Here is an 18,036-nt window from a genome sequence, read left to right on the forward strand (position 1 = left end):
CACACAGATCAGGTCCGAGGACTGGTTCGTGACAATAGATCTGAAAGACGCGTACTTTCATGTGTCAATCCATCCTTCACACTGGAAGTTCCTCAGGTTCGCTTTCGGGGGCGAAGCTTACCAATACAAGGTTCTTCCGTTCGGCCTATCTCTTTCACCCCGCACCTTCACAAAGTGCGTGGATGCGGCTCTGGCTCCGCTGAGACTCCAGGGCATCCGCGTGCTGAATTATATCGACGACTGGTTGATTCTGGCTCAATCAGAGCAACAGGCAGTTCAACATCGAGATGTAGTTCTGTCACACATGAGAAGGTTAGGGTTGAGACTCAATACCAAGAAGAGTGTGCTTCTTCCAGCTCAAACTACCAGCTATCTAGGGGTAGTTTGGAATTCCACGACGATGCAGGCACATCTGTCTCCTGCCCGGGTGAATTCTATTCTCTCAACCATGAAAAGGGGTGAAATTAGGCCAGTCACTCACTGTAAAACAGTTTCAGAAACTGTTAGGTCTGATGGCAGCCGCTTCCAACGTGATACCTTTTGGTCTGCTGCACATGAGACCGTTACAGTGGTGGCTCAGAACCAGGGGGTTTTCTCCGAGGGGAAATCCTTTTCGCACAATCAAGGTCACGCGGCGATGCCTTCGTGCCTTGGCAGTGTGGAAGAAACCCTGGTTTCTGTCCCAAGGTCCTGTGTTGGGGGCTCCTTGTCGTCGCAAAATGCTAACGACGGATGCGTCTCTCACAGGCTGGGGGCGATCATGAGTGGTCGCTCAGCTCAGGGTCTTTGGGGGGACCATCATCGTTCCTGGCACATAAATCAGCTGGAGATGATGGCGGTATTTCGAGCACTCAAATACTTCCTCCCAGACCTAAGGGGCCATCACGTGTTAGTTCGTACAGACAACATGTCGGTGGTCTCCTATATCAACCATCAGGGGGGTCTGAGGTCTCGCCAGCTGTGCAAATTATCACATCAGATCCTCCTATGGTCCCAGGGGAAATTTCTCTCTCTGAGAGCAGCTTATATCCCGGGACATCAAAATGTGGGGGCAGACATCCTGTCGAGGCAGGGGCCGAGGCCCGGGGAATGGAGGCTCCACCCCGAGGTGGTGGAGCTGATATGGAAGAATTTCGGTCGCGCAGAAGTCGACTTGTTTGCCTCGAAAGAGACGTCTCATTGCCCTCTGGGGCTGGATGCTATGGTACAGACGTGGCCGAGGCTGCGTCTGTACGCATTTCCCCCGATCGCTCTGCTCCCCGGAGTTCTGGAGAGGGTTCGACGGGACGGGGTCCGTCTAATATTGGTAGCCCCGTTCTGGCCGACCCGGATATGGTTCACGGATCTAGTATCCCTCTTAGAAGGCTCCCCCATGGAGATTCCAATCAGGCAGGACCTTCTGTCTCAAGCGGGTGGCTCAATAGTTCACCCCCGCCCGGAGATATGGAAACTGTGGGCCTGGCCCCTGAGGGGGCCGAGCTCATAGAATCCGGTCTCTCAACCGAGGTTGTAGAGACCATTCTCCACTCCAGAGCTCCATCCACGAGAAAACTTTATGCGTATAAGTGGAAGCTGTTTGCTACTTGGTGTAGCCGACTACAGGTGGATCCGTTCCACTCCTCCATCAGTCATGTACTGCAATTTCTCCAAGAAAAATTCTCGGACGGTTTAACCCCTTCTACATTGAAGGTATATATTGCAGCGATTTCTGCTTATCACGCTAAAATAGAAGGCGTTTCTGTGGGTAGAAACCCTTTAGTCATACGTTTTCTCCGTGGTACTCAGAGGCTGAGGCCTGTGGTACGCACAAAAACTCCGTCCTGGGACCTAGCCATTGTGTTGGAAGGGTTAGCTGCGCCTCCCTTTGAACCTTTGGAAGAAGTGTCTGAGAAGTTTCTCACTTTGAAAACCATATTTCTTCTGGCCATAACATCTCTCAAAAGAATTGGAGATTTACAAGCACTATCCGTTGCTCCTTCATGTCTAGACTTTGCACCTGGAATGGTCAAAGCTTTTCTGCATCCGAGACCTGGGTATATTCCCAAGGTCCCTACAAGTGTCCCGGGGCCGATTGTGCTGCAGGCCTTTTGTCCTCCACCTTTTGCAAATGCGGATCAGGAAAAACTAAATCTGCTCTGCCCAGTGAGGGCTTTAGATGCTTACGTCCACAGAGCTGCCCTGTGGCGAAAATCTGAACAATTATTTGTATGTTACGGATCTCCTAACAAAGGAGGTCCGGCGTCCAAGCAGAGAATGAGTAAGTGGGTGGTCGAGGCCATCTCGCTTGCCTATGAGTCTTCCGGGCAGCCTTCTCCATTGGCTGTCCGGGCACATTCCACCAGGGGTATGGCTGCCTCAAAGGCTTTGATGTCAGGGGTTCCCCTCAATGACATATGTGAGGCTGCTGGGTGGTCGTCTCAGCATACCTTTATTAGGTTCTATAACCTTGATTTGGGCTCCACTCCAGGGTCCTCAGTACTGTCGTCCTGAAGAGATAACAGACATGCATTTGGTCCTATGGCCTAGTTGGGATAGCGTTCCCAAAGCGCTTACGCAGCGTCGATGTTCCCATGAAAGGGAACGTCTCGGGTTACATCTGTAACCCTGGTTCCCTGAATAAGGGAACGAGACGCTGCGTAGCTTAGCCATACTCCCAGCACGCCTGTGAGCGTCTGCTTCATCCCTATTTCAGAAGCTGGCGTTGTTTGTTCTCAAGGGTGCTTTATAGTTTCCTGGTCCGTGACGTCACCCGCTCTGACGTCCCGTCACACTATTGGTTCGATTTCACGAGTGCTTCAAGACGTAACACACAGAGGCGTTCCCAAAGCGCTTACGCAGCGTCTCGTTCCCTTATTCAGGGAACCAGGGTTACAGATGTAACCCGAGACGTTTTCAGTGGTGTATAAAGTCCTTACATAATGAACCGTTTTTATTACCTTAGAATGAGCCATTTCTATCTACATACACCACGGGTCCCCTTTCATGTTAAAGGAACACTCCACTTTTTTTGAAAAATGAAAAGTTGCGATTTTCTAGGCTGATATGGCTAGGAACTATACTCTCATTCAGGCGTAATAATCAAGGAACTTTGCTGCCGTATCATGGCTGCAGCAATGCAATGATATTACGCAGCGTCTCTCACAAACATCTCCATGGTTGCAAGGCATGTTCCCTGTGCAAGCAGGGGCTCACGGGCGCTGCGTAATATCATTGCACTGCTGCAGCCATGGAACGGCAGCAAAGTTCCTTGATTATTACGCCTGAATGAGAGTATAGTTCCTAGCCATATCAGCCTAGAAAATCGCAACTTTTCATTTTCTGTCGTCTTAGTACACGATGTAACTACAGAAGAGTCAAGTTTTAAATAGGATAAATATCGAAACTCTTTGGTAATTTTTAAGCGTGATGCTAACGGTCAAAAAAAAAACCTCATTGCTTGACTGGCTACTCTCTGCTGTCTCAGACGACAGCATATTTGTCTTCTTCCGGCCTCCATAGCTTCTCTATGTGCTTCAACATGGAGGGGTGAGCGGTGGACTGAACAATTTGAAACCTCACCGCTAGATGCTGCTAAAATTTACACACTGTACCTTTAAAGGGATAGTTCACCCAAAAATTAAAATTTTATGTTTATCTGCTTACCCCCCGCACATCCAAGATGTAGGTGACTTTGTTTCTTCAGTAGAACACAAATGATAATTTTTAACTCCAACCGTTGCAGTCTGTCAGTCGTATAATGCATGGCAATGGGAACTCCATCAATAAGAGTAAAAAAAAAAAAAACATGCATAGACAAATGCCTTGAGCATCCAGTGTGTGAGGTCTGAATGCACTCTGACGGCGGAAGTAATCTCTTGCACTCATTGAAGGAAAGCACGAGAGATCACTTCTGGAGTCACACACCGGATGCTCAAGGCAGTTGGACATAGTGGTGTATTAGAGGTAAAAAATTATATAAATACTGTTCGGTTTCTCACACAAACCGATTGCTTTGTGTCTTAGGACATCAATGTGTCGTCACGAGCCGCAGGGTTTAATTTGGATTTGTCTGTGCATGTTTTTTTTATTCTCATAGATGACTGTTTCAATGCATTATATGACTGACAGACTGCAAAGGTTGGAGTTAAAAATCATCATTTGTGTTTTACTGAAGAAACAAAGTCACCTACATCTTGGATCCCCTGGGGGTAAGCAGATAAACATCAAATTTTAATTTTTGGGTGAACTATCCCTTTAAACTCTGCCTTTTATAATACTGCAGCTGACTACATGTGCAAAATGCAAGTTTATACTTGTACGTGCATGCCAAGTCAAGTGTGCATGAACGGTTATGTGACATGCGTTTTAGGTCTAGTAGTATAGACAGAGATCGTTTCTGAAACGCAGTGGAAACGCCAATATAGATGAGGATCATTTTAATTTTAAAACCAAAGTTTTCAAACAAAACTTTATTTTAAGAGTACATAATAAAGAAAGATCCTCTTTTATCCATTTTAATCAGCAATCAGATTTTCAAGAGCCCATCAATAACATTAGGAATGACTACAAAAGAACAACAGTACAGCATCCTGCTGACCTCCAACCATATCACTGTAAGTATGAACAGGCTTAGGGCTTCAGTTCTTTAGGGTGGGCGTATGAAAAGTGTTTGTCCTCACCCACATAAATCCATATATACTCTATATGTGGATGTGTATGCGGCCCTTACCCACATAAAGCTGGCTGTAGAGCTCCAGGCGCGTGTGTCCCTGTGTAGGTGCAGGTCTGACCTCCTTGTATTTCTGGTCTAGTTGCAAAATGGCCTCTTTAGTGTTCCTCTCTGCGCTGACCCGATGCCACTGGTCATCGTTCAGTGGGGTAGGAGAGTACACGTTCAGCTCCACCGGCCCGTTTCCTACATCGAATGAAAATGACACCACCATTGGGGCTGTAAGGAAAAACAAACAGACAGAGAGACCAATTTAAACTATTATAATACTAAGTATATTAGAATGATTTCTGAAGGATCATGTGACACTGAAGACTGAAGTAATGGCTGCTGAAATTTCAGCTTTGCCATCACAGGAATAAATGACATTTTAAAATAAATTCACAAAGAAAACAGTTATTACCATAAAATGTAATAATATTTCACAATATTACTGTTTTACTATATTTTTGATCATATAAATTCAGCCTTTGTGAGCAGAAGAGACTTCTTTGAAAAACGTTTAAAAATAATTATTTGAAACATTTTCGTCAGTGTAAATAAATATAAAAATATAAATAAAATAATTTTATATGAAAAATAAAAAAAATATTGTGGAGACAGAGTTTTTAAATGTGCATTACTTCAAAGTTGGCGGTTTGCATTCCAGATGTATGCAATTTGTATTGTTAATTTAAAATATTTATTAATGCAATGCAGTATTTTGAAACTGTAATTGGTTTTGAAACATTTTGTGTACTTTATAACAGTTATTTTTAATTTACATTTTATTTTGTAAGTGCTTAATTCATTGTTTTTTGACTGCATGATTACTTAATGCTTTATTAAAAGGCTCATTTAATGTTCATATACTAGTGTTTAGCTCAATAATTGTTTGGCAGAACAACAATCCAATGTAGTGACTTAAAATGCAGAATCTCCAAACTCATCAGACCGTTTCACTCAGGTACGTCATTAAAATTCCTCTTATCAGCCCTAAACTGTGTTGGAGAGTGTTTGTTCACCGTACTGAATTCATTTTAGGCTTTTAATGAGTCAGTGTTGCATATTCTCCTACATAAACAGTGACGATTGACAGCTGTAATCCTGGAGGAGGAGATGGTATTTATGGCAGGAGAATTTATCAAGGTGTGTTCGAGCCATGACTGCCGTGGTATGTCATGTTTGGCCCCAGAGGACCAGGCCTCTTGGGGTTTAACCCTTGATAAATTTAGAAACATCCACCTGACACCTGAGACATGTCAAAGCAACAGTGCCATCGTTCACACTCAATCCAGTGCTACTCTCAGACACAATGTAGAATGATTGTGTTTAATGACTGCATGGTATATCTGATGAGAAGCCACTGTCTCATAATTATTCATGATGCCACATGATACCTAAAACAAGTGCTTTGAATGCTCAGTTGGTGTCATGCTTCAAGCTTTAACAACATTTTTGCAAGATCATAATGAGGGCTTTCATGACTTTTATAGCACCATGGGGGTAAATATCAATTTACAATTAATAACATGACACACACACACACACACACACACACACACACACACACACACACACACACACACACACACACACACACACACACACACACACACACACACACACACACACACACACACACACACACACACACACACACACACACACACTATAATATAATATACTGCATAAAGCTAAGAAAAAAAAACAAAGTCTGCCATTTACCCACTGAAGTGAAATTATTTAAAAGGACAAACCTGGCTTCTAGTCAAATATGTCTCTAAATTCATTGGGCCGACCGGCTCCGTTCAGCAGGGGTTACTATGGCTGCACAGATGCTGAAGGCAAGAACTAAATTGGATCTGCTTTGTGTCGGCAGCGCAGTGAGCCTGCAGTGATAGCCGGCCACTGCTATTGTCACCATCTTAGGAAGCTAAGAGATGTGCTGTGATATGATACCAAGTGTGGCAGCTGCAGGACAAGTAGACTGTCCAAACACAAAAACAATTGACATTTATTTGTACAAATATCCACCTCCAGTCAGTTTTATTTATGTTATTTATACTAAAGAAATCAATGTAATGTTCAGTGTGAAAGCTCTTGGAGGTCTGTTTTCTGGTTTCCTTATGGCTGGAGTGGCAGGTGTTCCTGCTGCTCTCAGTAGGGGGTGCTGTTTTACTGTTCTACAATCTGATGCAGATGTTGCAGGAATTGGGGATCCACAGAGCCACCTGTTCATCTCAGATTCTGAAACTATGACGCAGTCAGTCAGCACACCTGACCTCTGTCTCTGAGCAAAGGCCAAGTTCCACAAAGTTGGTCTGTTCCATCAGAACAACAGAACAGAGCAGGCGTGGCCCATTTTAGCTCAGTTAATAAACACACTTTATATTTTCAAGCTTATATTAATAACACAGTTACATGGGTGTTTCTTCAACTAGGCACTTTTAGCAATTTAAAACTTTTTTTTTTTTAGAACAAAAAACATACATCAGAACTTGAAATTTAATAGAGGAACAGATGTTCAGTGTATTCAAACTTTTGCTATTTATTTTAATATAACTTTTTGAAGAAATTATATAAATAATGTTCACAAAATATGAAGATTATATACTTTATAGTAAAAAGCCCACTCTTTTAACATGTAATAATCATCTTTTTATTATGGATTTTGATAGTCTAAGATTGAAAGTCTGGGCCTGGAACAGGGATAAAACAATAAAATATATAAATAAAAGTCAATTGAAAAGTAGCAAAACAAATTAAGATGGCATGGTAAAAGTTTTAATATGACCTTCATAAAACATTGAAAAGTTAAACATCTTGAGTTTAAAAAAAATAAAAATAAAATAAATGCATTTAAAATCGCCTGAGGTTGAAGAAACACCCACATACATATCAACATTACCAAACATGCAAAATAATCAGCAAAATCCCATCAGTAATTTAGTCAAATATAAATAAAAAAGCTTAGGAGATCATATTGTAAGAAACAAATCCATAGAAAAACGGTACTTTGGGTACTGGTAATGTTCTGCCAGGATATTATCCGTTAAGATTACGGACATTTCCTTTAAGCCTAAACCACAATGCAATGAGTCATTCAAAATACGGGCAAAACATAAAAAATCAATGCAGATAATGATTACACAGTACATCGTGCCCTATTTTTATGGACTTACAGTGCACGCTATGGACACCAAAATAATAGAAAATATTAAAGCTAGTAAGAACAACATTTGATGATTCAGCCCTCAGAAAACAAGTATTCAGCTCCACAGTGACTACAGTAGATGCTACACACTTCACCAGAAATGTTAACTAAAAAATCTAGCCACTGACAACAAGAGGGTCTTAATAAACACAGAATGAATCCCTCTTCGAGTGTTGAAGACCATTTGTGTGTGTGTGAGAGAGAGAGAGAGAGAGAGAGGGGGGGTGGGGGCAGGTGTGTAGTTCGGACTAGGACTGCTCCACAATTCTCAGCCCTCTGATCCCTGTAATTGGATTTCCTGCACTTGGCCAGCCAGCTCTGAGCTTCATGAGTGTGCCACTGTTCTTGGGGAGCGTTTTCGCTCGTGTGTGTGGTTGTTTATGTGTGTGGACCGCTCTGCTGCCCACAACTGAGGGCATTCAGCAGACCGCTGCTCTTGCATTCAAAAGAAAACTAAACAAAATCAACAAACCAAACAGCATGGCAGTGAAAAAGTGAGTTTGTGTTTATATGGGTATATTAGATCGCCCGCCAAACTGGCTAAGAGTAGATCTACCAATTCAACAGACCAGTTATGGCCCGATGCATTTCATGATACCACATAAATGACTTTTATACAGATGGTGAATGCTAAATTGCACAGGTATATATTCTGATATCTACATGTCAAAAGGAAATTATAATGCTCTAAGCTAGAATTTTCTTTAAACCAAGCTAAGTACAGCCAAAAAACATTTAAAAGAATAGTTCACCCAAAAAAGTATGTTTTCATTGTTGACAAAAGGTCCTTCTTTATATTAAGTGTCTTTAAAGGGGTCATGAACTGTGTTTTTTTATTGTTTATAATGTTTCCTGGGGTGCACTTATAATGTTAGTATGCTTTTTACATCAAAAACCATCATAACTTAGCCTTCTTATTTGAACGCTCTGTTTTAAGGGCCGTGTCTGCTGTGAGACTTCAGTGCTAACGCCCACTGCTGTGATTGGCTTATATCTTTCCATTTGAAATAGCTAAGAATTACTCTCTCAAAAAACTTTTAGCACATTTTTACTATTGCAGCTCTCAAGGTTAACTAATCATGAAAAGTGTTGCATTACATTTAGATCTCTGGCATTTAGAACACAGACATGTTGTTGGTTGCATGAAAGCAGTGATCTCGTCTTGCAACTCAATTTCTGCACACTAACAAATGCTTTCATCATAACTAACAGTGCAAACACATTGTAACTAAGAGATTCGTTGAATAAAATGGGAGTTTTGACGCATGTCCTCTGATAAACTCGCGCTTTGTATGTTTGACTGACAGCTCCAGTGACTGTAAAGGGAGATTGAGCGCTTCTTTATATAATTTACTCACCATTTAAATAACAGATTATTTTCATCCTACTAAGAGAAACAATGTGAAGTTGACCGTTTAGTGGTTTGATTTACTCTGACACGTAGACATCTGACTGTACATGAATCATTACATATCAGTTCAAGTATTAGAATGAACACAGTTACTTACATGTTGTTGCATTACTGTCTAGTCCATATTGTAAAAGTCTGTTTGCAAAGCCTGCACCGAAATGTGATTGATTTATCAAAAATCTAGAGTGAAATCACGAATACAAATAAATAAAGCTCAACTGAGACATACACATTGTTGAAAATAAATAACCATATTCCTAGCATTAAGGTAATGTTATTCTTGTCCGATAACACTTTAGATTACAGCCCGGAAAGTACTGCGTAATTAAAACAAATTTACAGCGTAACTTTCAATAATTATAGTGTAACTATACAGTAAGTATGTGTAAGTATAGGGGAACAATATGTAAAGTATTGGAAATAAAGGGGTAACAAACAGGAAAAATAACAAATTATTCATACTTTTAAAATTTTATAACTACGGGGTACGTATGACATAACTAAGGGGTAAGTATGACATTACGGGCCGTAAATTAAAGTGGAGCTTGTTACACTCTTATTTCATGTAGTTACAGGGTAAGTATGACATTACAGGCCGTAAATTAAAGTGGAGCTTGTTACACTCTTGTTTCATGTAGTTAAAGGGTAAGTAATTAATAAAAATAAATAAATAAAACCGCAAACAGTCATATCACTTGGAAAACTTTATTTGAAAAACAACTTATTTCAAAACAGATTTAAAGTTACAACACTTCTTATTTGTTTCTCTTGCTTGGCTTCCTCCTCCTCTTGTTCCTCTTCGTTCGTTCTTTCCACTGATGAATCTTAAGAGGGAATCCCATTTGCTATTCTGTATTTAAAAAATACAGAACACTCGGAAATGTGCTCACCGTTTACTCATCTTTTACCCTCATGCCATCTGAGATGTATACGACTTTCCTTCTTAAGATGAACACAAAAAGGATTTTAGGAAAAAAATAAATCATCTGGGAACGCTTTATAATGCAAGCTCACGTGTTCCTAAAAGTCGAAGCATCAAACAGCACAAAGGTCCGTGTACGTTTTGATAGTTTGTTTTACAATTTTAAATGAAATACGCAGAAACGAGAAAACGGTCGTTTCCCGTTTTTTCGTGTGTTAAAAAAAACAACAGAAAAACGAGATTTTGGCTCGATTTTCGTTTTTTCCGGGTCACGGATAGAAAATGGAAACACGACTTCAAACTCATTTTCCACATGTGGGCGGTCATTACACGCCCCTTTCAGCCGATTGGTCAATCAAATCTGAGCCAGTGTCGTCATCTTCAGTTCGTTCAACAAAATAATAGTCCTCTGCCGCTATATCAGTAGATGTCATAAATCGGCTTTCTTCTGTGCAACCTAATGCGTATTTCACAGAAATATGTTTGCACAGATAAAAAAATGTAAAAAAAAACCTACAGTAAATTTAATTAAGTCTGTTTTTAAGCTGTTTTTAAAATGTAAATGCCTCTGTTACCAAGCGCATGGCATCATTTGGGCTACTACCACCGATCAATAGGCTATACATAATGACAGACTATTATCTATTATAGATCAGTGGCTACTGCGCACTCATTTTTTTTCTTATTTTAATGTTTTGTTTACATTTTATACAAATAAATTCAATCATTTAGCAGACGCATTCCTTACAGTAGACTATGCAGTCATATTAGAAAATAGGCTATCCATAGGTGGCAACACCTAATAACGGTATCACCATCGGGGGGCTTTTTAGTTTTCCTAAGCTTATAAATGGCTATACAGATTTTATCTCTTATCTTTATCTTTTAACTCTCGTATATTAAACATAGAAGTTTTATTATCTTTGTAATTATTTTATTATCTTTTATCATCTTTGTAATTATTTTATTTTGTAAATATTCGTGGCTTAAACAGCGGGAAAATATACTGTATGCAGTTCTGTGGATGATAACTAAACGAAAATTATTGTTGCCTTGTCAATATAAATTCTTTTTTTTCCCCCTGACTTTCAACTGATGCGATCGTTTCATTAACCGACAAGATTATATTAAATTAGAATTAAACGAAATTTGATAAATGTCTGTGAATCATTAAAAAATTCCAGGGGTTTAGTTTTAGCTTAAATAAACAAATAGCAGAATAAACAACACAGCATGAGGTTTCATCATCATCGCACCTGCAGCACTTCTGTGAACGGAGAACAAAGGATTCAATTATATAAAAGGAATAAATAGCCTATGTCTATGCGCGAAATTGATTTCACTTAAGTAATTAACATTACCAAAATGAAAGGGGGAAAAATGCGACAATATGAGTGTTGGTTCATTTTTGAGAAGTTCACAGAAAGGAAACCAAGACGGCAGAACATTTCTTTGTTTATTTTACGAGCAATGTTTTGTTTGTGAGTGTACAAAAATAATAGGCCTATTTAACCCTTCACAGATTCGAATGGTGTTACATATATTTGACCATAAATGTCTAAGTATTAAGTTGTTTCCGCTGTTATAAGAAAATTCAAGAGAACGCGTCGGCGCCTCACGCACACACAACATCAGTTTTAGTAACTTGACACCACAGCCTGTTAACTGTCAAAATATATACATTCAACTAAATATATAAAAAGTTATAGGTCTACTGCTCATTTTAAGTCGTCTGTGTAGGCTACAATAAAAGCGTTTAAATAATAAATATAGTTTAGCCTCCAAATCGTGAATATTGAAACATTTGGATTTGTGTCAAATTAGAGAGGGAGTTATAACGCCGGTTTCTGTTTCAGTTCAGCTTTAAATTAATTCGTTTTGGCTTAACATTTATATATTATTTTTGTGATAAATAGCCAGAGGTGTCAAGTAACGAAGTACAAATACTTCGTTACCTTACTTAAGTAGAAATTTCGGGTATCTATACTTTACTGGAGTAATTATTTTTCAGCTTACTTTTTACTTCTACTCCTTACATTTTCACGCAATTATCTGTACTTTCTACTCCTTACATTTTAAAAATAGCCTCGTTACTCTTATTTCATTTCGGCTTGTTTTCATTCCGGCTTTAAAAAAAAAAAAACTATCCAGATAAATCGCGCCATCCGGATAGAGTGAATTTGATTGTGGTTGGATGAGAAGATAAAACATATAACGTACCATTCTGACACCCTATTGGTTTGTACGTAATCCATCACACCTGCACATCAAATCACGTCACACTCCAGCAAGGAGGACTAAAAGGTGCGTTCACGCGGCCTTGTAATTCCTGTAGTTACGAGATTCGAGCTTGTAAAAAGCGTTCACGTCCTCGTAGAGATCGTAATTACAGCTTGTAAGCTGGTAGTTTTCTGAGATCTCCCACATGTTCCACTTGACCGCTGTAGATTCATTTAGGTGTTGATAGTGGTGTCATGGAAACGCATAATTCCTAGTCCAAGGACCAAAAGGACGTGAACAGCTCCGAATATAACGTCACGTGTTGTCATGTCAAGATTCCGGTAAATACGAGGTGACGTGAACGCAGTAATAGTCAGTGTTGGGGGCATTGCTCAAAAAAGATGATTTCTTATAAGTTATTATTTCTACACTACTGGCTCATTTAGGCTATCAAACGGGTGCTTTCTCTTCGTCCTCTGCAAATTAAGCTAGGTAACGTAATGTTAGTTCGATAGAGAGACGTTTAAATCGTATACCGGTTTTTAAACTTTTTTTTTTTTTTTTTAAGCGCGACCCTTTTATGTGACACATAGTCATATACAACCATGTAACTAAACAAGCCAAAACGAATTAATTTAAAACGAAACTTAAGGTAAACCTGCATTGCTCTCATGGTATACCTCTCTCTTTCAGTGAAGTGGAGCAGTGCTCTTGCTGAATGGCACGGATTGCACTACAGACTATTGTACCTTTTATATGTTTTTTTTTAAAACTGTATTTTATTTTTCATAACGAACAAGCTGCGATGTCACGTTTCCAGTGCTTTGTTGTGTGCGCGTGAGGCGCAGGCGCGATCAAACAGCTGTCTTTAAAGGGGACTTCTTCTTTCTAAATGTTTTGTTAGCATGTTGCTAATGTACTGTTAAATGTGGTTAAAGTTACCATCGTTTCTTACTGTATTCACGGAGACAAGAGCCGTCGTTATTTTCATTTTTAAAAACTTGCAGTCTGTATAATTCATAAACACAACTTCATTCTTTATAAATCTCTCCAACAGTGTAGCATTAGCCGTTAGCCACAGAGCACAGCCTCAAATTCATTCAGAATGTAAACAATATAACAGTATACAATACTCACATAATCCGACGCATACATGCCGCATGCATGACGAACACTTTGTAAAGATCAATTTGAGGGTGTAAACTTTGTTTATGTACTGTTTAAGGCAAGCGCAAGCTTGGGGGCAGAGAGCATGAGAATTAAAGGGGCAGTAGCATAAATCGGCTCATATTTAATGATGCCCCAAAATAGGTAGTTAAAAAAATTAATTAAAAAAAATATATGGAGTATTTTGAGCTGAAACTTCACAGACACATTCAGGGGACACCTTAGACTTATATTACATCTTGTAAAAAAACATTCGATGGCACCTTTAAACATGTTCAGTCGGGTAAACAGACTCCGACCAACGCTAACACCTATCCAACAAACTCCAACAGAGAGTTTGCTGGCGTTTGTTGGTGCGGTGTGAACTGAAACAGCTGAAAACAGCTGGCAGGTGTTAATGTCAAGCCCTGATTGTTACTAAGCCTGCCCTGGGTACACCAAAACTACCCGCATTTTTCTTGTCCGTTGCCCTCACAAATTTCTGCAGTTAAGCTTGGATGTACATTTACATTCCAATAAAGGTTATTAATGCCTCTGAATTTTGACTTTTTGCACCATTAGAATACTTATAGGCAACTAGTCATGATATCTTCCACTCCATGAAACCCATGTTAATGGTCAGTAGTACACATATATGGTGCTTTAATGTATTTGCATTGTACTAAAATGCGTTCATTTTCAATGGACATATATGCGGCTGAAACGGGTAGCCTAGTGCATCCCAAATTTTTCATCATTAACATTTTAATATAACATTATGGTCATTATGGCCTTTAGAAAAATGTTTTTTTGAGGAGGTGGAGTACACAATAGGCCCCTGTGGCACGGCCTAAGCTTTTGTCCTTAATGGCATTTTTTCCACTACATTACTTTTACTTTTATACTTTAAGTAGTTTTGAAACCAGTACTTTTATACTTTTACTTGAGTAAAAAGCTTGAGTTGATACTTCAACTTCTACAGAAGTATTTTTAAACCCTAGTATCTATACTTCTACTTGAGTAATGAATGTGAATACTTTTGACACCAGTGTAAATAGCTATGTAGCTGTAATTTTGATCTTTAATGTTTGATCTTTACATAGGCCTATTCCCTCAATCTTTTAACCAAAGGGTTATTAACATTTCAGCAGGCAATGTGAGGCTATATAAAATAAATAGAGATGAGCTATGTTCATTTTTGAAAATTGCTTACACTATTTATTTATTGTGATTTATTCTATTTATTCAAAATATTTCACTATGCATATTAAACTACAAACAGCATTACAACAGTCTATGTGCTGCTGATTAACATTTCTGAAATAAACATTTCTGTGAAATACACGTTAGGTTGCACAGAAGAAAGCCGATTTTATGACATACTGATATAGCGGCAGAGGACTATTATTTTGTTGAACGAACTGAAGATGACGTCACTGGCTCAGATTTGATTGACCAATCGGCTGAAAGGGGCGTGTAATGACCGCCCACATGTGGAAAACGAGTTTTGAAGTCGTGTTTCGATTTTCCATCCGTGACCCGAAAAAACGAAAATCGAGTCAAAATCTCATTTTCCCGTTTTTTTTAACTAACGAAAAAACGGGAAACGACCGTTTTCTCATTTCTGCGTATTTCATTTCAAATTGGAAAACAAACTATCAAAACATACACGGACCCACAAACAGCAATAACTACAGTAATCCATACGACCCTAATGGATGAATCGATGTCTTCTGAAGTGAAACGATACGTATTTGTAAGAAAAATACCAAATATTTGAATATTTTTAAAACTTTCGACCAGCTGTCTTCTGCGCGTGCACGTGAGGGTTGAGAGTTCATGCTTGACGTCACTTGAAGCGTGACGTAGGCGTGCCAAGAAACTCACGCAGATGTTGGATGCCGTCAGTTTTTTTTTTTTAATAAATTTTTTAGTAATGCTCACAACAAAATACACAGAATAACAGATAATGAGAATGAGAAACAAACAAGACAGAATAACAGAGATGGCAGTTCTCGCGCGAGTTTCACACGAATCTCCGGCGAGAACGTCATGAAAGCTTCAAGTTGCTCATTTCAATGTGCTTCATCGAACGCGAAGTCGACTCTCATGCAGGCGCTGGTGACAGTTGGTCAGAAGCGAAAAGATGAATAGCCTAAATCATGAGAAAATTTCGGGGTGTACTGTATTTTCTTATAATACAGAATAGCAACGGGATTCCGGGATTCATCAGCTGAGAAACAAGAGCAGGTGGAAGCCAAGCGAGAAACAACAACAACCAAAAAACGGACAAAACTTGTTACTTTATGTCAGGACTTTAGAGTTTGAAATGAAAAGATGATTTAAAAAAATGAATAATAAGTGTTGTAGACCTGTTTTTAACAAAGTTGTTTTTCAAATAAAGGTTTTGGAGTCAGTGATATCATATTGTTTGCATTTTATTAATTACTTACCCTGTAACTAAATGAAATAAGAGGGTAACAAGCTCCACTTTAATTACGGCCCGTAATGTCATATTTACCCTGTAACTACATGAAATAAAGAGGGTAACAAGCTCCACTTTAATTTACGGCCCGTAATGTCATATTTACCCTGTAACTACATGAAATAAGAGGGTAACAAGCTCCACTTTAATTTACGGCCCGTAATGTCATATTTACCCTGTAACTACATGAAATAAAGAGGGTAACAAGCTCCACTTTAATTTACGGCCCGTAATGTCATATTTACCCTGTAACTACATGAAATAAGAGGGTAACAAGCTCCACTTTAATTTACGGCCCGTAATGTCATACTTACCCCTTAGTTATGTCATACGTACCCCTTAGATATAAAATATTTACAGTATAAATAATTTGTTATTTTCCTGGTTGTTACCCCTTTATTTCCAATACTTTACATATTGTTCCCCTATACTTACACATACTTACTGTATAGTTACACTATAATTATTGAAAGTTATGCTGTAAATTCGTTGTAATTACGCAGTACTTTCCGGGCTGTAATCTAAAGCGTTACCTCTTGTCCTTGCTATTTTCTCCTCATCTTGCTAACACGCCAGTGGGCGGGGCTAACATTGCAATGATGAAGTAGGCGTTGATTTCTTCTGTGGAGGCGGGGTTTCACCTCATAGATAACACATTCCAGGATCAGTCGTTCGATGGGCCTGGTGTCAATAAAAGCTTTTATTGGACTAAAAAGGAAGATTTCAGTTCTGAAACTTACAGGATATTCTTATAGCACGATGGACCTCTTACTGTATATATCAAAAGCTTAAAGTCCCTGTAAAGTCAATTCTGAGAATTCTTTTGAAACACTATAAATATAAATGTTACAAATGTATTGCTGAAACACATTACAAAGACTGTGAATTGTGTAATGCTTAATTGTTAAGTTAGAACGTTAAACAGTTTTTCATCAAGTCTCTGCTCAGGATTTTTGGGCGGAGCTAAAACGGGGGTCTGATGACGCACTTGGACCCCCGAGCAGCCCTGCCCCATATAACTGTCAATGACGCATTGAGCGTGGCACCACCTCTAACTCTACAGCGCCCCCCTCCCGCCTCAGCCTTCCTACCGTCCCACCGATAACCGATGATATATGGGGCCAGACAGAGTCTCTTCCGTCCGGCCTTCATCCTCCCGTCTTGCGGCACCGTCATTTGTCGACTCGACAACATTCGGCAGTACGTGACCACCAATGAGTGTAAGTTGCAGAGTTTGCTTATGTTATAATTAGTAGGTAGTCCACAGTAACTCTACTAAAATTTGCAACCCTCTAAATGATTCTTTTTTTATATGCATTTATATGCATCAGAATGTTTGACTCATTAGACTCAAGTCAGTTGAGACAGCAGCTCTCGTGAGTGGGTGTGGTTTCAGCGCCGACAGCGGACACGCCCCCAGCGTTTGAGAGCAGAGAGCGCTGCATATTTTTTTGAGATTTTGATACCTTATTTCATTTACTTGCAGATTTTTTTAATCATTAAAATTTGGCTGGGTGGTTAATAATATATTTTTCTGCGGTGTGACAAACTCAGAACATATTTCATACTTTAAAATGACTTTACAGGGACTTTAAGGATTTCTCAATTCATGACCCCTTTAACTACTATGTACTAACATTTAAATGAATCATTTGATACAATGCACTTATTGTGTAGATGGATGTTTTTGCCTTGTACTTATATTTAAAAAAATACCTGCATGTAGTTACAGCTATAATTAATTTATGTAATTACATCTGTAATTACACTGTTGAACCTTAATCCACAGTCCCGATACAAACCGGTCCATAACCTTATCTGTATCCCACTTCAATAGCAGCAAAAGTGTATGAACAATATGAACACAATAAGTACATTATTCCTAACATTTGTGATGCAAGTAGTTAAAAACATATAAAGTGTGACCAAACAAAGATTATTGAAGAAG

At 39.1% G+C, this 18,036-nt stretch overlaps 1 protein-coding gene across 1 annotated transcript in view; it reads right to left on the reverse strand.

Moving 5' to 3' along the window:
- cntnap2a (contactin associated protein 2a) overlaps window positions 1-18,036 on the reverse strand; it is a 301,573-nt gene that overhangs the window by 63,702 nt on the left and 219,835 nt on the right. The window contains exon 17 of the mRNA XM_067378732.1: window positions 4,709-4,927. Within this exon, the coding sequence (XP_067234833.1) occupies window positions 4,709-4,927 (219 nt within the window). The remainder of the gene's footprint in view (window positions 1-4,708; window positions 4,928-18,036) is intronic.

This window comes from Chanodichthys erythropterus, chromosome 23 (assembly GCF_024489055.1).
Source record: "Chanodichthys erythropterus isolate Z2021 chromosome 23, ASM2448905v1, whole genome shotgun sequence".
In the NCBI taxonomy this organism is placed as follows: domain Eukaryota; kingdom Metazoa; phylum Chordata; class Actinopteri; order Cypriniformes; family Xenocyprididae; genus Chanodichthys; species Chanodichthys erythropterus.